The sequence below is a fragment of the Heterocephalus glaber genome, unplaced genomic scaffold (assembly GCF_053883595.1).
Source record: "Heterocephalus glaber isolate CG9 unplaced genomic scaffold, H.glaber_assembly_v1.0 deba00001444, whole genome shotgun sequence".
Taxonomy (NCBI): domain Eukaryota; kingdom Metazoa; phylum Chordata; class Mammalia; order Rodentia; family Bathyergidae; genus Heterocephalus; species Heterocephalus glaber.
Window position 1 is genome coordinate 14,944,288 of NW_028258297.1, and position 21,663 is coordinate 14,965,950.

General features: G+C 34.4%; 1 protein-coding gene across 46 annotated transcripts in view; it reads left to right on the forward strand.

Moving 5' to 3' along the window:
• The window catches only part of Sox5 (SRY-box transcription factor 5), a 973,116-nt gene that overhangs the window by 612,473 nt on the left and 338,980 nt on the right, over positions 1-21,663 (forward strand). For 40 of the 46 annotated variants that reach the window (XM_087213447.1, XM_087213465.1, XM_087213460.1 and 37 more), the window contains one exon: positions 21,426-21,657. In XM_087213447.1, the coding sequence (XP_087069573.1) occupies positions 21,427-21,657 (231 nt within the window). In that variant the 5' untranslated portion in view covers position 21,426. The remainder of the gene's footprint in view (positions 1-21,425; positions 21,658-21,663) is intronic. The other 6 variants (XM_087213480.1, XM_087213481.1, XM_087213479.1 and 3 more) reach the window with 1 other exon arrangement.

Here is a 21,663-nt window from a genome sequence, read left to right on the forward strand (position 1 = left end):
AAGCTGTTTTCTAAAGATACTACAATAGTTTCCATTCTTATCACCAAATTATGATGATTCCAATTGTTCCATATCCTTCCCAATATTTATTATTACTTGTCTTTTTTCTAGCCATCAACTGGATATGGAGAGAGCATGATAATTTTGGTTTGTATTTTCCTAATAACTACTGATAGCAAGCATCTTCTCATGTGCTTTTGACTATTTCTATACGTACCTTGGGAGAAATGTCTGTTCAGAGCCCTTGCCCATGTTTTACATCAATTATGTGTTTTTTTACTTAAGATTTATATAGTAGATATATATATATTTATATATGAATTGTCAGAATTCTTTATATACTCTGAATATGAGTCTCTTGTCTTTTATGTAATTTGCAAGTACTTTCTCCCAATCTTTGGGCTGTCTTTTCATTTTTTTGTTTAACTTACTCAGTACAAAATTTTTTACTTTTAATGTATTTTTTGCATCACTTTTGCTTTTGGTGTCAGATCTAACAAACCTTCGCCTAGCATGATGTCATGAAGATAAAATTCTATTTCCTTCTCAGTGGCTTATGGTTTTAAATTTTATAGTTTTGCCTATCCTCTAGGAGAGCGTTGTTTTGATGATCAGAAATGACTAGAACAGGGATGAGCACTTATCAGTGCACAATTAGTGGGGATCATCCAGCACTGTCTCTCAGAAAGCAAAGTATAAATATGTCCTGGAATGTATCTTTAGGTTTCTCTTATCTTAACATCATTCTTACTGCCCTTTTCAAGAAGGCATAAAGAGCAAAGAGGACACATCATTTTAAAAGCTATGTCCCAGGGCTGGGGATTTAGCTCAGTGGTTTCGCTGCCTGACCTGAGTTTGATCCCTGGTGCCAAATAAATAAATAAATAAATAAATAAATAAATAAATAAATAAATAAAATAAAAGCTATGTCCCAAAGAATTTAAAACATTATAGATTTTTAATAATAAGTTACCTTCAATAACAAGAATGCAAAGAGGTGGAAGTAAAACAGGTAAGACAGAAAGCTTTTGAGCAGACTTAAGACCGTTCCTCATTTATGTAAGACTTTGTTAACATGAAGATATGCTACAGTATAAACAAAATGTTCTCTGGGAAATAAAATTGAGGAAATTTGGTCGATATTTAAGTATTTTCATAAAAAATTTCTGAAGCCATCACAAAGGTTTGGCTTTATTTTTCAAATTGATATTTCCATGGGCTTTGTAAATGTTGAATAGATTATTCATAAATATTTCCAGAGATAATTAAATATTTTAAGTGAAGAAAAGATGAAAATTCAAGATGTTAAAAAAGTGTTCAAGTATTTCTCCCTTCTGCACTGGTGTGTATATATAATTGATTTCTTCTGTATCCCAGTACTGTGTGATGATCGGATTATGACATTGGTATGTACTATTTTTTATGCATTCTGACATGTTCATTTCATTAGATGGAAATGTTAGAAAGTAGTTACTAATTATTGTTAAAAGTACACTGCCTCATGAAGCAAGATGGAATATGAAAGGCTGTTGATCTTGTTAGCCACATTAGCCATGAAGGTAGGATGAGGTAGGCTGACAGAATTTGTAGGTAGTATTTTTAAAAAATTTTTTACTTTATTGGTACATTTCAGGTATACAATATAATGACATTCATCATTGGAAATTTGCACCTTTACATAATCTCTCTTGGTTCTTAATTTTTCCCCCTTCCCCTGGCCTCCCTTCAACCCCTCCATCCCTCCCCATTTACAAAGACTTTGTTTCCATTTTTTCATTTTCTCATATTAATCCCATTCCCTTCTTTCCTTTCCTCTACCCCTCCCACTTCCCCTTCCCCTTTGCTCCTTTTCTTCCTGTTTCACATTGTCTAGTATACCTTTTAGTCTTTATTTACACTTTCAGTTTCTCACACTAGAGAAACTATTCGGTATTTACACGTGTGTCCTATTTATTTCACTTAAGAATATCGCCTCAATGTGCGTCCATTTATCTGTAAATGTCTCTAATTTCTCATTTTTTTATGGCTGAGTAGTACTCCATTTTATTAAAAAAACACATTTTCTATATCAGTTGATGGGCATTTGGGCTGTTTCCAAGTATTAGCTATTAAAAATTGTGCTGCTATGAACATGGGTACACATATACCACTGTGGTATGATTCTTTAAATTCTTTGGGGAAGATACCCAGCAGGGGAATAGCTGGGTCAAATGGGACTTCCAGTCCGAGTTCTTTGAAGTGTCTCCATACTGATTTCCACAGTGGTTGCACCAGTCTACACTTCCACCAGCAGTGGAGCAGGGTTCCTCTTTCCCCACAGCCCCGCCAGCATTTGTTAATGGTTGATTTCATGATAGCAGCCATTCTTTCTGGAGTGAGGTGAAATCTCAGCTTTGTTTTCATTTGCATCTCTTGAATGACCAGTGATGTTGAACACTTTTTCATGTTTATTTGCCATTTCAACTTCTTTATGTGAGAAATGTCTGTACATTTCAGATGCCCATTTGTGGATTGGGTCTTTGAATTTGGAAAGTTCTTTATAGATTCTAGATAGTAGAACTTTGTCTGCGGAAAAGCAGGTGAAGACTTTTCCCCATATTGTGAGTTGTCTCTTCACATTGTTGGTGGTTTCTCTTTCTGTGCAGAAGCTTTTTAATAAGAAGAGATACCACATGTTGATTGTTTGTGCTAGTTCATGGGCACCTGAGGTTTTGTTCATAAAATCTTTTCCTACACCAATGTCTTCAAGAGTTCTACCTAACCTCTGTTCCAGCCGGTTCAGCGTTTCTATTCTAATATTTAGATCTTTAATCCATTTTGATTTTAGTTTAGTGCACGGTAAGAGATATAGGTCTAGTATTAATCTTTGGCAAGTTGAAGCCCAATTTTCCCAGCACCATTTCTTAAAGAGGCTATCTTTCCTCCAGTAAGGGTGTTTGGCTGCTTTATCGAAGATGAGATGGCTGAGTGTGTCTGGCATTGTTTCTGCATCTTCTAATCTGTTCCACTGGTCCTCAGGTCTGTTTCTTTGCCAGTGCCATGCTGTTTTTATCACAGTAGCTTTGTAGTATAGTTTCAAGTTGGGGGTTGTGATACCCGCTGCCATGTCTCTGTTACCTAGAATTGCTTTTGCTATTCTAGGTCTCTTCCTGTTCCAAATGAATTTTTGGATTGTTTTCTCAAGGTCTGTGAAGTGTGCTGCTGGGCTTTCAATTGGGATGACATTGAATCTATATAGCAATTTTGGAAGTATGGCCATTTTCACTATATTGACCCTTCCTACCCAGGAGCAGGGGATGTTTTTCTATTTTCTGATAATCATCTTCAATCTCTCTTTTCAGAGTGCTATTGTTTTCAGAGAAGAGGTCTTTGATTTCTTTTGTTAGGTTAATTCCTAGATATTTCAGGTTTTTGGATGCTATTGTGAAAGGAATTGTTTGCCCTGTTTCTCTCTCAGTGAGTGTATTTTTCGTATAGAGGAAAGCTATTGATTTTTGTGTATTGACCTTGTATCCAGCTACTCTACTGAATTTGGGTATTAAGTCTAGAAGACTTTTGGTGGAGTTCTTGGGGTCTTCTATATAGAGTATCATATCATCTGCAAATAATGACCATTTGACTTCTTCATTTCCTATCTTTATTCCTTTTATTTCTTTCTCTTGTCTAATTGTCGTGGCTAATGTTTCCAAAACTATATTGACAGGAGTAGTGATAGTGGACATCCTTGTCTTGTTCCTGATTTTAGTGTGAAGAATTTCAGATTTTGCTCATTTAGTATGATATTGGCTGTTGGTTTTTCATAGATGGCTTTTATCAGATTGAGGTAGAGACCATCTATTCCAAATTTTTGCAGGGTTTTTATCATAAATGTGTGTTGGATTTTGTCAAATTGTTTTTCTGCGTCTTTGGAGATAATCGTATGGTTTTTGTCCTTGGCTCTATTGATATAGTGTATTACACTGATTGATTTGCTTATGTTAAACCATCCCTGCATCCCTGGGATGAATCCCACTTGGTCAGGGTGTATGATCTTCTTGATAATCTTCTGCATTCTATTTGCCAGTGTCTTAGTAAGGACTTTTGCATCTATGTTCATTAGTGAGATTGGCCTATAGTTCTCTTTTTCTGTTGGGTCTTTCTCTGCTTTGGGGATCAAGGTGATGCTTGCTTGCAGGAATGAATTTGGGAGTATTGGTTCTCTTTCAATTTCATTGAAGAGTTGAAAGAGTAGTGGCAGTAGTTCCTGTCTAAATGTCTTGTAGAATTCAGCAGGGAAGCCATCAGGACCTGGGCTTTTCTTAGTAAGTTTTTAATTACATTTTCAAGTTCATTGGTTGATATTGGGTTGTTTAGAATTTTTAGATCTTCTTTGTTCAACTTTGGTAATTCATATATACTGAGGAATCTGTCCATTTCTTCTGTGTTTTCCATCTTATTGGTGTATAGGTTCAGGAAGTAGGTATTGATGATCCTCTGGATTTCTTCTAGGTCCAGTGTAATTTCACCCTAATTGCGTAGATTTGGGCCTTTTCTTTCCTTTTTCTGATAAGGTTGGCTAAGGGTTTGTCAATTTTGTTTATTCTTTTGAAGAACCAACTTTTGGCTTCATTAATTTTTTGTATCTTTCTCTTAGTCTCCAGTGCATTGATTTCTGCTCTGATCTTTATAATTTCCTCCCTTATATGAGCTTTGGGGTTGTCCTGCTCTTCTTTTTCTAGAAGCTTGAGGTTCAGTGTCAGGTTGTTTAATTGTGCTTGCTCTGCTTTCCTAATATGTGTATTCACAGCTGTGAATTTCCCTCATAAGTGCTTTCATTGTGTCCCATACATTCTGATATGTTGTATTGTCATTGTCATTTAATTGAAGGAACTGTCTGATTTAATTTCCTCTGTGACCCACTGGTTATTCACAAATGTTTTGTTCAATTTCCAAGTGTTTATATAATTTTTGTGGTTTCTTTTGCTATTGACCTCCAATTTCATCACACTATGGTCTGATAACATACAGGGGATAACTTCAATTCCTTTGCTCTTACCTAAATATGTTCTGTGAGCAAGTATGTGGTCTATTTTGGAGAATGACCCGTGTGCAGCTGAAAAGAATGTGTATTCTGATTTTGTGGGGTGGAAGACTCTGTAAACAACTGTTAAGTTGATTTGTTCAACATTTTGATTGAGTTCTAGTATTTCATTACTTATTGTTTGTTTTGTTGATCTATCTATTTGTGACAGTGGGGTATTGAGGTCCCCCACTACTATTGTATTAGTGCATATATGACTTTTCATGTTCATTAGTATTTGTTTTATATAGTTGGGCACACTAGTGTTTGGTGCATAGATATTTATGGTTGTCATCTCTTCCTATTGGATTATTCCCTTTACAAGGATGTAGTGTCCTTCTTTATCTCTCTTAATCAGTGTTGGTTTGAAATCCACTTGATCTGCCAAGAGGATAGCTACTCTTGTTTTTTTTTTTGGTTCCCCATCACATGTAGTATTGTTTTCCACCCTTTAACTTTCAATCTGTGAGTTTCATTTCGAATTAAGTGTGTTTCTTGTATGCAGCATATTGTTGGTTCTTGCTTCTTGACCCATTCTGCCAGTCTATTTCTTTTGTTTGGTGAATTGAGACCATTAACATTGATGGTTATAACTGATACGTATTGAGTTATCATTGTCATGACTTTTCTTTTTGTTGGATTCTCCCTCTTTACATTGAATTTCTTGTCTCGCCCGATGGATTCATTCTGCTGGGCTTCCTGGGGTTGTGATCCTCATTGTCCTTTCCTAGGATATTATCTAAAATTTTTTGGAGTGCTGGTTTGGTATTCATGAAGTTCCTAAGGTGCTCTTTGTCATGAAAGTATCTCATTTCTCCATCAATTTTGAAAGATAGTTTTGCAGGGTACATCAATCTGGGTTGGAGGTTGTTTTCCTTTAGGGCTTGGAATTTGTCACTCCAAGCTCTTCTTGCCTTGAGGGTTTGTGTTGAGAGGTCTGCTGTGATTCTGATGGGCTTTTGTTTCTTTTCTCTAACTGCTTTTAGAACGTTGTTCTTCTGTTGAGTTTCTGGAATCTTAACTACTATAGCCTATGTGCAGATTTCTTTTGATCAAGGATATTTGGAGTCCTATATGCCTCACTTATCTGTATGTCCAGTTCTTTTCCCCTGCTTGGGACATTTTCTTCCATTACTTTTGTGAACAGTTTTTTTATGTCATCTACACTCTCTCTTGTTTCTTTGTTGACTCCAGTCAGTCTTATGTTATTCTTCTTTGCATTGTCTAGCAGCTGGTGGATTGATTTCTCATGTTCCCTTACAATTTTGAAGCAATTTTTCTTTTCCTGGTCACTAATTGCAATCTTATCTTCTATATCTGAAATTCTATCCTCATACTGGCTCATTCTGCTGCATAGACTTTCAATGGAGTTTTTAATCTCCTGGAGATCTGTTTGTATCTGTTTTATGCATTCCATTTGTTTCCTCTGTTGGGATTCCATCGTGTTCCTCAGGTCCTCTATTTTTTATCTGTCTGTTTTTATCCTCTCCAGATTTATTAATCATGTCTTGCACTACTGACACAATCTCTGCTGTTATCTGAGAAATTATTTCTGATTTCATTTTTTCCAGTTCCTCTTTTGTTGCCAGTTCAGTTAGTCCAGGTGGTTGAATATCAGATTGTTCCATCTCCTTTCCCTTTGGGGTTGCTGTAGGTGATCTGGAAGCCTGGTTTTGAGACTTGTTTATGTGTCTTGTCTTCTCATTTTGATGGGGGGAGTGCTGTTGGTGGCCACATGGCTCATCTCCTCTGGGTTGGGAGCAGTGGAATGAGAGCCTGGAAGCCCCTTCCTCTGGTCTGAGAGTGGTGGATCAGTGGCCCGGAAGCCCCTACCTGTGGGCTGGGAGTGGTGGTCTGGTGGCCAGGAAGCCCCTTCCTCTGGACTGGGAGCAGTGGAATGAAGGCCTGGAACCCTCTTCCTCTGGGCTGAGAGTGGTGAAATGGCGGCCTGGAAGCCCCTACATCTGGGCTGGGAGTGGTGGAACAGCTAAAAATTTTGTCTTCTCACCCAAGGAGCAGTCTTTTCCATCTATAGGTAGTATTTTACTGTAAGGAAACTATGTTTTATATGCTAAATGTCCATTTTGTGTTGAATAGAAAAGTGTACAGATTGATGAAGAAATCATGTTTTACCCCATCTAAGAAAGAATATTCCTTTTAGGTCATTGACAGGACAATGTGAAGAAGCTTTGCACTGTAGCTGTGGCAGTCTCTGGATAAATAGAGGATTTAATAATGTTCAAATATTTGTCCCAACCTCAAAGGACACCCTGAAATAGAATTAACTACAGATGATACAGCTCTCCCTGTATAGATCTGGTGGCTCTTGCCCAGGGATTTCCTTGGGTATTTAATATGTTTGGCTGACTCTTTAACCAGCACAGTAACGGTAGCAGTCTTTTTAAGGATTTGGCTTCAGTCTTTTATAAATAACGTCAGCATAATATATAAGAATGACGAACTGAAAATAGGAATGCATATTTAAATCTCTTGAAAATCTTTCTCATGGTTTGATGTTCTTGAACACATGAAAATTAAGATTTTGAAAGGATTAATCGGCTCAGCCTAAATTTGCCCTCAAATTTCAGAAACATATCCTCGAGGTACTTTGCACTCTTGAGTGTCCACATAGCCAACTCTCTTTGAAATACATATTTCCAATAAACATGTTATTTAAATGTAAGATGTATACTCTTGATCTAAGCATTCTTTCCATCTCAATTTTATATGTTTATTCATCATTAAAAGAATGCATAATTTTTTAGAGTCCTTAGCATAAATAACTATCTGAAAACCGGAACTTGTTGATAATATTTTGGTAAAAATAAATCCAAAGCATGTACGTTTATATCACCATTAAAAATATTTTCAGGGAACTATGTGTGATAGTGTAATGGAGAGGAAACTAGTATTCTAAGACGTCTTTAAATGATCATTTCTCTATAAGCTTACCAGCAGAAAGAAAAAAAGTAAGAAAGAAAAAAAATGTGAGGGAAAGAGAAGATTCAGTTCTTTTTTGGAACACAAAGGTCTTTCAGTTGTGGGAGATTGGTATGGGGGTGTTTGGCTAGTGGGGAAAAAAAGTTCTAGCATGTGGTAATGAGGTTAAAAAAAACAGTAATGGATGATTACTTTTCTCCATCAAGGCTCCTTTATCCTCATAAGCTCAGACAGTGGTTAGCATGGTAGACACCCTCCCCTGTTTTATCCATTCCTTAACTATGTTCTTTGACAGGACTGGTTTATACAGCTGGGCCTTTGTTCAGCTTTGGGGAAACAGTAGAGAAAGCAGAAAAGATGGCAGGCAAAGTACCTATAAAATGGTAGATGGTTAAAAACACTGTTTTGAAGTGGAAGATTCCAGCTCAAAGGTTTTGATTTTGATTCTTTTTTTATAGATTAGTTAAAATGAATACTTTTTAAATTTTCTCTTAACTTTTATATTGACAGATTTTGTGTTACTGTGCATACGTAAATTGATTGTATTAATCAGTAAAAATTCTTATTGACTGTATTTTAACAACAGTGGAAATAAATTCAGTGATGTTATCATCTAAAATCATAATCTAAAACTAGAGGGCTATTTAATGACAGTATTTTATAGAACTCTGCATTTTGTGTGCTTTACCACAGAATTGATTTAAAATAGCAAGTATATAAGAAAAAGTATTTCAGGAGGTTTACATGACATGCTTTTAAGTTGAACATAGATAGGAATTTGGTAATGATCTTACTGTTAGCCTCATTTGAAATCTCGTACAAATTTTGTTTTAGGATATTTTTTTGTCTTTGTATTTGTCATGACATAACAAGAGTTTCATGATTTTCCTCTCTAGTATATGCCATACCCTTTGTGTTTTTATTCCAGGCCCAGGAAACTGGTAACCTTTCAATTAATACCCAACCCTTCTTACCCAGTTATAGAAAAGAACTAGCATTCCTAACTTGCCCACAGTGGCAGTACGAACTACGCTTTTAAACTTTTTTTCTTCTAAAAACAACAGGGAATGTGCTAAAACAAGAAAGATTAATGAGGGAAGAAGATAAACAGTTAAGACATAAAATGAGTTGAGAGGTCAAGCTAGAAAAATAGGAAAGCTTATGGATTTAACTCATATTCATCCAAGCAAAGGAGTGTTGGCATGAAAGCAACCAGTGAAGAGGTGAAGAGGCTCAGCCTTCTTACAACACCAACCATAGCTGCATCCTGCAGCTTTGGACTTCGGGTTGATAGATGCTCATTGTTTTTGGCACAGCATCCTAACTTTTGCACTTTTCATGATTATGTTGGCAAATTTCTTTTTTTTTTTTTTCCTGGGAAGTTCAGAAAATTGTTCTTCGCTCTCATATGCCTGTATCTCTCATAGAAAGTTGCAGTTCTAGGAAAGATACGTATTTTGTGTATTCGTTCTTTGCTGTCTATTTTGCATACAATATAAATATTTTCTACTCTGTACGTTTTTCAACAGCTGCTGAAGAAACAAGCTGCAAACAAGTCTACATAGGTCATGGAAGGAAAGAGCCCCTGAGTTGGTTAGAATTTAGCAATGTGTAAACTATTTGTTGTCAGTGTTATTTGGATTTCAAAGAGGATGGGGGTGATAGTATTTGTCTTCGTTGGACTACTTAGATAGTGAAGTCTTAACACATTTGTTGCTGATATTCAGCATTTGTTTTAGCTGGTGGCCTTTTTCATTTCTGCTGGGGGAAACATCTCTAGAGGGTTGCTTTAGACTGCCTAACTTGCTTGATTTCACAATGACCTTTGAAAACAAAAGAAATTAAAACTAGACTGGTTACTTAATTATTTTTGTCATAACTATTAGATCCTAAATAAATTAAACATGCCACAGATTTTATTTCAAGGCGTACACCATGCTAAGAATAAGTCGCTTTTGATTATGGAACAATTTGCTATTTATTTAGACTTAGCCAGTAATGTAAGAGGGGAGAGAGAAAACAGAAGGGGATGGGCACTTTAAGAGGAAGCCCAAATAAGATCTTGCAAATGAGGCTTAAAATAATTTAAGGATATTATTTTAGAACATAAAATTTTATTTTCTGCTTGCAGTTGTGTGATTGCAATATTGTAATGTTTTAAAAAGGTCAAAATGATCAAATCATTAAAACAAGTGAGACAATATTTTTACATAGGACACAGTATCATTAAGCCTAAACCAGATATTCTTTTGTATTCAAAACGGATTTCTTTTGCATATGTACCTCACATGACCAGTGATGTTCCTGAATGAAAATCCATTTTATTTCATTATGAACATCATGAATGCGGTGAACTATTTTTATAAGGCATTGCAAACATGACCACATATACATGTGTATACATAGACATGAGTACATTCTCATGAGGATAACCCGAAAAAAAGTAGCATTATTAAGAGAATAGTACTGCTGACTGCTGTGATAATATTCAGGAATTACGTATTCTTTAATTTTACTTTTCATGTGTTAATGACTGGGAAGGGGTTTCTAATTTTTTATTTTTTCCTTTGTAATATATAAAATTCAAACAAACAATTTAAAATTTTATAATAAGTGAAAGTTGTTAGCATCTGATTTTAGTGATATTAACATGGTGTGGCTCAATCTTTAAATTTTCATGAAAAGAAAGAGTATTGATGCCTATTAAGAAGTTAATAGGCATTAAGTAGTAAATTCTTTTATTGTTTCTCCTCTTTTTCATTCCCTTTCTCCTCCTCTTCCTCTTTCACCTTTTCTTTCTCTCTCCCTGCTCCTCTTCATCCTCTCTTTTTTCCTTTTCCCCATGAGCACACATGGTGGCATATATACACAAGATGCAGACACCTGTCAAACTTTCCTGACAGGTGCATTCAAGGATAGAACAATGGAAACTGACTTAATCCCTTTTGCACTAGCAGTTGTTCTGATAGAGAATAAACAAAATTGTTCCTGTTGCCAGGTTTCTACAGGCAGTTCCAAAAGATACCTTAGTAGAAATGTCAAGAATAGATAAGTAGTCTCATACACTATTCTTTTCACTCTCTATCCAGCTACTATAATGTGAAATTTGTACACGTGGCAACCATATGTCCCAGAAAAATCCAGATGACTTCTGATTTTTAAGATTTTCTTTATTTCTTTAGCCAAGAAGCACACAGTTAACTTGTTTATCAAGTTATCAATCAATTCTCTGAACTTTTGGGTTAGGAAAATGGTCCTCATATGAAACATAGGACTGACTGGTTTTGTTTTGTTTTGGTTATTTGTTTGGTGATTAATAATAAAAGATTTATACAGTATGTACGGAAGAGATGGTTTGTGCTAATCCTTAGATCCCCCCCCCACCAACCCTCTATCTGTCCCAAGTAAGAAGTGTGTGGCTACTCTGTGCTCAGCTTTCAGACACACAAGAAGCTGAGCATCTGGGGAAACTCAGGAGGTGAGCACTTTCACGCTGACTCAGAGACCAGCCGTATGACTCCAGTCTGGCGCTGTCACGCCTGGTTATGGAAAGGCAAGAACAATGCCTCCCTTGAGAAGGGGGAAAAAAGTCTAGTGCAGTCACAATTTTGATGTAAAATTTAAATCATCCCTCCACATCCTGTGGATTTAGAGCTGTCAGAAAGGCAAAACCATGCTTAACTGGAAAAAGCTTTTTATTTCCTTAAAAAATACACCTCTGAACCTATAAATAACAAGTTCTAGAATCACAGATCTTAATACTAGATTATTCCAAGTAATTTATAAATAATCAGAACAAAAGGACTTTGACATTTTTAACCTGTGTAGTTGGCTGTGGGTTAAGCATTTTCTCCATTGTGATTAATGACAAATATATAACAATACATGAATTAAGCAATTCACAACAATTACTATTTATAAACTTGTATTGTTTTCTGCCTAACACATATTTGATCATTTTACCTACAATTTAAAAGAAATTTATCTTCATCATTCAAATGACTTAATCATTCCTTTGATCTTTTCTTCAAGATGACTTGAATGAAATTATATCTGATGATTACAGAGATTATTTCATCAAATATTTAATAACTCAAATATAGGTTTTCTTTTTTGAGATAAGGGTATAAATTTATAGTAATTATTAATGATTCAAATAGAGGCAAATTTAAACTGTCTTTTAGGTAAAAAAGTGCTGAATGCCAGATTCTTGTAAATTTCAACTTTTTTCAAAATAATCTAGAATTCTGTTAAAACACTAGCTCTTTCTTTATGACAATAACTTTGTATCTAGGAATTTATAAAGTTTCAGTAAATTTATTTCTATTTTATTGGATTTATCATAATGAACTCTCCTCTACAGATCATAATATTATAGAATGAGTACAGTAACTATGAATTAATATTCTTTTTAGTTTTTTATTTATAAGGAATTCTGTTGTTTTGGACACTTAATAAGTATGGATTAATTTGAAACGAAAGCAATAAAACCTAAACATAAGTGTTATCTGGCATATATATTACTCTAGATGAGTTTTGGCTGTACTGAAGTGCTACTGTTTTACATAATAAAGCAGTTTTTAAATTTAGATCAACTTCTGGGGGTCTTCAGCAAATAAATAAAACTATAATTTTGGAGTAGATTTTTAATAATTTACAGTTATTAATAAAACAGAGAAGGCAGAATAATAACCAAATTTGAATTCTGAGGCATTATAGAATAGAATTTGCTGCCATAAACTCTTTTCAAATGCTGTTTGCTTTGTTTCCAAAAGAAAAAGTGAACACTTTAATTTCTTTTTTGGTTTAAGCACTTCTTAAATATCCTGAGCCGAGCTAATAAAGAACTCATTTCATTCAGATACTGACAGGAAATATGTTCTTTTTCTGTCTTTAACTTCTGATTTTTTTTTTCATTTTACGCTATTTCCTAGGAGAACTCCGTAAGTCCACATTCTTATTTTATGCCATTTCCTGGGAGAACCATGTCTCATTCTTATTCTCTCCTCTATCTCTGACGTTGGTGTGATGGAAGAGGCTGAGTAGAGCGATTTATTATGAATGGTGATGTTAGCAAATAGAAGAGCAAATACGTGGTAAAGAAGTTAATTTAGGTACTGTTCTTATCAGAAAGTGGAATGGTGTGATGATCTCAATACAGGGAACATGTTCGAAACTAAACATAAGACCTAGTAAACAGAAGGTGCAGCTTTGGTAAAGGTAACCTTAAAAAGCTTTGGTGACTACAACATTTTAAATTAGCAGTTTTAAATACAGTCTCAACTTTTCTAATATGTAATAAAATTATATTGTGTAATAAAACATTCTGAAACAGAATAAAAGTTTATTTGTAACTATCTGCAGCTAAAAAATTAGTGGTTTTTTAGATTTGAATTTTATAGTATTGTCTGCAGATCTCTACTCTGATTTAATGTATAGTAAAGATTACAAGGAAGTCCAATCTTACTACTCTGCTGTCTCTTTTTTATATTTCCATGAAATCTGTGTTTCTATTTCCATTTACACTTTATGCCAGGACCTGATGAACCTGTTCATGTCTCTAAGTAACAATGAGGTCTTTGTACATGGAAAGCAAAGGATAGAAAAGGGTGGAGATTGGCATGTTCTATATGACAAATTAATAGTAAAGAGGATTTAGAGAAAGAAAAAGAAAATGTTGTAAGAATTTGAAAGACTACATGTTTACCACAAATAAATTTTCTATTTAAAAGATATTTGAATATTATACATGACAGACTTGGCTATGAAATTTACATGGAAGCTCACAGAGTAAAAGCAACTTTAACTCTTACTAGAGATGATGTTCAATACATGTAAGACAGAGAAAGAAAATATGAACTATAAAATATGAAGACTTAAAAATTCATAGATAAGAGTAATGAAATGATATTTTTGTTGATAAAATGGTATGCCATTTAATTATGCTTGTGCATCATATAGAAGTGTTGAATTATAACATTTGCATTCAAGCTCACAATCTGTTTAATTCCTCATATGGGATAGGTAAATAAATAGGAATTTAATGTTGAGTTTCAATCCTAATATTGATTAGCTTTTTTACAACAACCTATAAGTACAAAAGAAAGCAGAAAAGTAAATGTACAATTTCCTAAACAAATCATCTTTCTACTAGAAAGATAAAGAATATAACTTTTAGAAAAGTAGTATCATCATGAATATTGTAATAATCAGCTTTCTTTCACTGCAACAAATACCTGAGACAATCAACTTATAAATAGAAAAGGTTTGTTTTGGTTCACAGTTTTGGAAGTTCCAGTGTACGTAGGATGGCTTGGCTCCTTTGCATTTATGTCTGTGGCAAGGCAGCATATCATGGTGGGAGTACATGGTAGAGCAGAGCTGCTCAACCCATAGACAGGGAACAAAACAATTACGAAGAGAAAGGGTTGGGGTCCTACTGTCCCCTTAGAGAACATGCTCCCAAAAACCTCAGGACATCTCACTAGGCCTCACCTCTGAAAAGTTCTATGATTTCTCAACAGATCCTTCTTGGGGACCAAGCCTGTGCCATATGTACATTTGGGGCATATTTAAGATTTAAACTAGTGCATATACATAGTATTGCCAATTTTTTGCATATCTTGCATTCAGCATTTCCTTAAAAAGATGTATCTTTAAAAATATTTTAAAATGTATTCTATGTTTAAATTTAGCATGGGAGGGCCGGGGATTTAGCTCAGTGGCACTGCACCTGCCTCGCAAGTGCAAGGTCCTGAGTTCGATTCCCAGTACCAAAAATAAATAAATAAATAAATTTAGCATGGGATAGTGAACATGAAAAACTAGTGTTTGGGAAATAAATTAACGGAAGTCCTAAGTTAAATAAATGTAATGGTATATTGTTTTAGAAGTTCATATCCAGTATATTAAGTTTGGTAAAATTATTATGAGGAAAATTATGAAGCATCTCTTGTCTCTTGAACTTCTTTTTACTCATCTTCTTTACTCAATCATTTCTGTCCACTGATCTCCTTAAAGTGAATAGACTGAAAAAATCAAGTCTCTTCTTCTCTTTCTTATTATTTCTCCCTTGGAGAAATAATTCTATTTTCAAGCTGCTGTCTGGTAAAGTGCCACGACCAGGTAGTGTAACAAAAGATATTTAATCACTTTATGACTCTTTTCATAACACAAGAATAATGATAATACTAAACACTAAACATTGTGGAAGAATTTAATGAGTAATAATTACCATTATCAGTTAACTTCTTGTATTTAAAGACTGCATTAGTTACACAGAAGTCTTTCATTTTCTAATTGCCTACTGCTTCCTTTTTAAAATCCTACTATCTGCAAAGACTTATGTCTAAAACCAAATATCCTTTCCCCCACAAATTTTAGTTTATATATGTCTTACTAGCACTGTTGTTTCTCTATATTATTTATTCAATTAATGTTTTTATCTTTGAATTCATCTCACTTGTTTCTCTTCTGTGCTTCACATTCTCAACTTTCTATCAGTTACTAATCTCTGATGATTTTACTTTCTAAAATATTCTTTTGATTATGTTACTATGTGGTTAACAGATTTTCCTCAACTCCCCTCTGCCTTCAGTATAAATTTCAGCTTTTTACTTTAGCCATTCAAAGTTGATAATTCCACTGATTCACTCAATATACCTACTCTAGTCCATGCTTTTTACCTTTATCTACATTTAGTCCTCCTAAAATCTGCTGCTTTAACCAAACTATCCTACTCACTATCTTGAGTATTCTGTACATTCCTTTAATTTGCTAAAGTCATTTCTTCAGACTGGAAGCTTTTCTCCTTTGTGTTTGTTGAATTCTGATCCATCCTTTACCATCCTATTGAATAATAATATTTCCTAGGAAGTATTCTCTGTTTATTTTAGTGAAATACCATTTTCCAATTATTAATCTCCCTTACTATGCATACTTTACAAAAGTTATTTGTAGTACAGTATCCTCTCCTAATTTACTAATTTTGTTGCTGACTCCATGTCACATGGTGTCTTTCACTAAGGTTTTTAACTAAGTTAATGGATTGGATAGATGAGTGGATATGGATCTTCTTTAATAGCCTTAAAGATGAACCAGAAAGTTCCTTGTTTCTAAGTTACCTGTTTTTTTCTTTTTTTCTTCAGAAAGGTGAGTTATATGGGCACAAAATAGAGACTCATTCAATACATTCATTTATTCAGAGAAAAAAATACACTGACAACTATATATCAGGAATTGTGTTGCCATATAATTTAGTATGTCTGACTCAATATAGAGAAGTAGAATATTTGGGAAAAGAAATACAGAGCAATTTGGAAGGTCCTTTATCATAGGTCTTATTTTTATTATCAGTCTTTGTGACACAGAGGAAAGTTAGCCAACAAGAGAGTTTTACTTTTAAAAATCTAATTGAGTGCGAGACAAATCATGATATGGGTCATGGAAGTTCGAGAAATTTTTAGAAATTATGTTTTTGGTTTTTGTGTGTGTTTGTGTGTTATAGTGTTTGATACTCTTTATACTAATAGAAAAAAAGTTGTATAATGATTCCAGGTTATAATGATGCTTAATTATTTCATACAAGCTACTGATAAGAGCTGATGATATAGTTTGAGTTTGGGCAAAGTCACTACTGCTATGATGAAAAGAAGGGAGTTCTATGTGGAAAATCTTGTAATGTTTATTTTTTCTTTCTTCATTTTTTGCAATTTTTATGCATGACTCTGAGCTTCAAGATAAATAATTTTATCATTCCAAAAGAATAAACAGTAAGAAGGCACTGTTTCCTAAGACTTTTGTTTGTCCCTAAATTTAAAAATCAAAGGTGAAAATATTAAAGAAAGAAAACTTTTAAAAGAAAGTAAAGGTATAAGAAGGGCTGTGTACCTTCTAGAAGCAGTAGATGAGAATCATTGGCTTTTCTAGTTCATAGAAGCAATCTATATTCCTTGGCTCAGAGCCTCGTGATCTGTCTTCAAAGTCAGTAGCAAAGTATCTTTGATTTGGATCTCTGATTCTGACCCTTCTGCTTCTTCCTCTTATAAGATCTTTGTGATAGCTTACAACAAAAATATCCAGAATACTTTACTCATTTCAAGGTCCTTAATCCTATCTACAGACTGCTTTTCCAGGCATGGTATCCTTTCCACAGCCTGAGGATTAGGGCAGGCATGTCATGGATTAGGGGGGCATTATTCTGACTACCACAAATGTTTTGTAACATTGACTGTTCATTAGAATCACCGAGGAATTATAAACTATTCTGATATGCATTCTGTACTCCAGAACCAGAAATATCAGAATTTCTAGGAGTTGGGACCCAGGCATCAGTATTTCCTAAACTGCCCCAGATAATTCCCTTATGCAGCCAATATTGAGAACCACTGGGGTAGTTTTCTGTTGCAGTGTCACATTCTCTACATGTCTGAACACAAATGGAGACATCCTACTTGCACAATGCTTATGATACTCTTGGAGAGCCTTCAGCCACTAACGAAAGACCTCAGGAGTTCTAAGGTTACTATGACGTGCTGACCAGAGTAGTATGAATGTGCAGAACACTACCGGGAGAGGTAACAGAAAAGCGATTTCTTATAAAAACAAATTGCCCCTTACAAGGGAGTATGTTGCTTATCTATTCCATTCATGTAACTCAACAACTCCAGCAGTGTTATAGGCTAATGATGGATTTGATCCATATTTCTCAGTCTGCTTCTTTTCCTAAGTAAGCCTGAACCCTAAATTTATATTGACTTTCTAAAAGTATCTCTGCATCTTTGCTTTTCTCGTTACTTCCTGCATGAAATTCCCTCTCCATTTAACTATTTCCATTTGTCCTTCTTTTCCCTTAAGATCTAACTAATCAGCCATCCTTGGAGCCATTCTAGGATTCTCCAGGCTGCCAGAAGATGTTTTGGCTGTAATGTAATGTGTCTTTTTGCCTGAACTCTGTTTCATTATTATCTCTCTCTTCAAATTGTCTCAGTTCATAACCTTCTTTAAGCAGAGACTGATTTTTAATTTTTTTGCTTAGATAAGTATCTTGTACCTGGTAGGAAGACAGCGAACAGTTAATTATGGTTTTGAACCTTCTCTCTCACCCCCATATTAGGTATCAGTTCTTTTCAAGAAAGCTTTCTTGACCACACATAAAAAAGTTAAAAAGCAGTATTATGTCATCATGATTCTGTAAGAAAGTGTCCCGTTAGATTACATTTGTCTGTGTAGTATCAGTTACTTTGAAGTCTGAGTTTTTTCTGTTTAATACAGGCATGACAAAAGTGATCTTTGAATTAATACTTGAGTATATACCAGCCTAGATCCTCAAATTGTTGGAAGGTACTCTGGAGCTACAATGCAGCACCAGAAGCTGCAGAAATTGGAATCCTGCTAATCCCAGGGGAACACTGCTAGGAATGAGGACCAAGAGCTTCTCTTTCCTCTGTCCAAGATGAAACCCTTTGGTGGATAAGCCACAATTAGTCAATCTCCTGTCATTGGGGATTTTATTATTTTAGAAGTTCTGTGAGTCATAATAAATCTGCATACTATAATGTTATCAACAGTTCGTTCTTTACATAATTTGTTACATTATTTTACTATTTTCTAAATTAGTAGTCTATTACTGAAATATAACCAGGGTAGTTTCCATCATAATTATTTAAAAAATCTTTTACTAGAGCTTTATGAAAATATTTTCAAGACCAACACGTTAAGGCTTTGGTAATGGGATTGAAATTAACATTAAATATGTACCATTTTAAGATCAGTTACCTTTTGAAACCATGATTCTTTCATATTTAGTGTTTTAGACCTGTTTTGATCTACAGAATGTTATTTGGATATTGAAATAGCCATAAGGTTTTAGAAGAGTATCATTATCTACCCTGTCTGCCTTATGTGTACTTCTGGGCATTCAGTTTTTCACAATCATTACCAATAATGTTAGTAAATAAAAAAGTAATGAAGGGTCATAATTATGAAAGTCTGTTTTAATTTAGAAAAACCTGTTGCCCTATCTTTCTGCTTGATACCCAGAGACTGGTGTTGTCGAGAGTATTTGGACATTGAGAAACTGATTGTACAGTAAAGATCGCAGAACACCAATTTATTAATTCCATTAAGAATGATAATGCCCACACAAACCCCAAACACTAAGGTTTGTTGTAACAAAGGCATAATCTCCTTATAATTAAGCTACAGGTGAAACCAACACATAATTAAAAGTTCCTTTATTAATTTAGTGTGATAAATCTCTTCACAAAGACCTTAAATATTCCAAGTGTATTTTGTCCATCCATTCTTTACATGGGAATAGAAGATTGCTTGCAAAAGACATGATCAGAAGGGCAGGAGTTAAATATCTCTAGTGTTTAGAAGTTATTACATATAATAATATCAATTTGGTGATTGGAATAGCATTGCCAATGAAACTAAAACTATTGTTTCAGTTCTAGTACCTTACTTTCTCCTCCATATTTTAGATTATACACTGAATACACCTCAGTAATGGAATCAGAAATAATTAAAGATACTCAACATGTGATGGCCAACTCTACTTCTGCTTTAGACAGTGTATCATGGTAGCTGGTAAAATTTCCTCCTTTTTTTCTGTTCTTAGCTAATCAGTACCTCTACTGTGAACAATTCTTTTTAAACACTTGCTAATACATTTGATCAATTTACAGTTAAGTACACTAGTCAGGGAGCATTCTCTAATGGGAGACTTTGTATTTCATGATGATTTTATAGTAAAACTGCTGGAAGGAAGTTTGCTTTGTTAGTATTTGTATTTTGAGGGTGAGTGGCCATACTGCAGTTGAAAAACTTGTAAAATAAGCAAGGGTTTTTATTTACAGTATTGAGTGTCTATTCTATGTTAAGTACTCTGCTAGAAATTTTTCATATGCCTGAAGAGGTAGATATTATGTCTTACTTTAAAGATGAGTAAATTGAGATTGATTAAATTTCATGACTATTAAGTGTCAAAGTCAATATTTTAACCCGTGTTTGTCTCATTCTAAAGACCTCATTTTTTTTTTCTACTCTCCTGTCATTTCTTTTGTGGTACCGGGGATCGAACTCAGGACCTCACATTTGCCGGGCAGGCACTGTGCTGCTGAGCTAAATCCCCGGCCCTCTCCTGTCATTTATTAATAGGTTATCTTCAGTACGTGAATAGGTTTTCCTTTTGAAAATTCTATCTAATAATTTAATAATGATTAAAAGTACTTTGGGAAATATATTTTAAATTTAAAAATAATATGCTATGTATAAAGTGGTATAGAAGTAAGTGAATACTTTCTGGCTTGTCATCCTCCTGGTCTGGACTAAGAATGGATGAATCAGTAAGTGCTCTTTGTTGAAAAAATTACAGCGTTTTCAAGGTCAAATCAAGTTTTAAACTACAAGTTTTTACCAAAAATTCATTAAACATTTAAACTCAATTCTATTTCTATAGGAAAGTTTTAATGAACAGGAACTTTATGTTTAATTAAAAATATTTGGCATATGCTTTCAACTCTGATAATATTTCTGAATCAGTTCCAAATATACAGAAAATATTTAATTTCTATTCAGCTATCTAAACCCATTTTCAAGTAGGCCTTACATTATTGAAACAAAATATTCTTCTTTGGGTTTTTTTCTTTTGTTTCAGTATTCTATAGAGTAAAAAAACTCAGTGAATTCGGAGAGGTTAGTCATTAATAGAGTTCTGAAAGTAGAAGTGAAATATTTTCAGGTTTGTATCTTTTTAAACTGCCTTGCAACTTTGGTATTAAGGCTGAATGCCAAAATTGAGTGATTTGGGGAGGTAAGGAAAATGTTTCAAGATTAACTGTAACTAAAATTTATTCAATTCTTAAGCTTTAAACAAATTCCAAACTTTTTGTCAGTTGTTCTGAGATTTGCGTCTAACCAATATTTCTACATTTCACAATAATCATACTTTTAATAAAATGTAAATTTGTTAAAATGGCCATCATTTACTGATTTAATATATTTTTGATGAAGGAAATTTTATTTTCTTTCCCTTAAACTGCCAACAGTTTGCTATTCATAGATGTTCTGTCTTCAATAAGGTCTATCAAAGTGTAAAACTAGATGGGTATTTTTTTTTCCTTTAGAATGGAATGGTCTTTCATTATGCAGTGTTCTTAGGTGAATTCTCTTGTTTAAGAAGCCAGAATACAAGAGAGTGCTATATTAGTGTATTATTCTCACAACAAACAAGCACTGTTCTGTTGCTACCTGCTTGGCCATTGTTTCTGATTGTGTGTGCTTTGCAGTGGTATTTGGATGGTTTCCTGCTCTCTGCTAGCACAAAAAGGCATTTCTGTTACAATGGCCCCTAACCACACAATGACGGCATTAAGGATTTATGTGGAGGTTTCATTATTTTCTCCTCTTTTGTTCCTTCCAGGATGTCTTCCAAGCGACCAGCCTCTCCGTATGGGGAAGCAGATGGAGAGGTAGCCATGGTGACAAGCAGACAGAAAGTGGAAGAAGAGGAGAGTGATGGGCTCCCAGCCTTTCACCTTCCCTTGCATGTGAGTTTTCCCAACAAGCCTCACTCTGAGGAATTTCAGCCAGTTTCTCTGCTGACGCAAGAGACTTGTGGCCATAGGACTCCCACTTCTCAGCACAATACAATGGTAGGT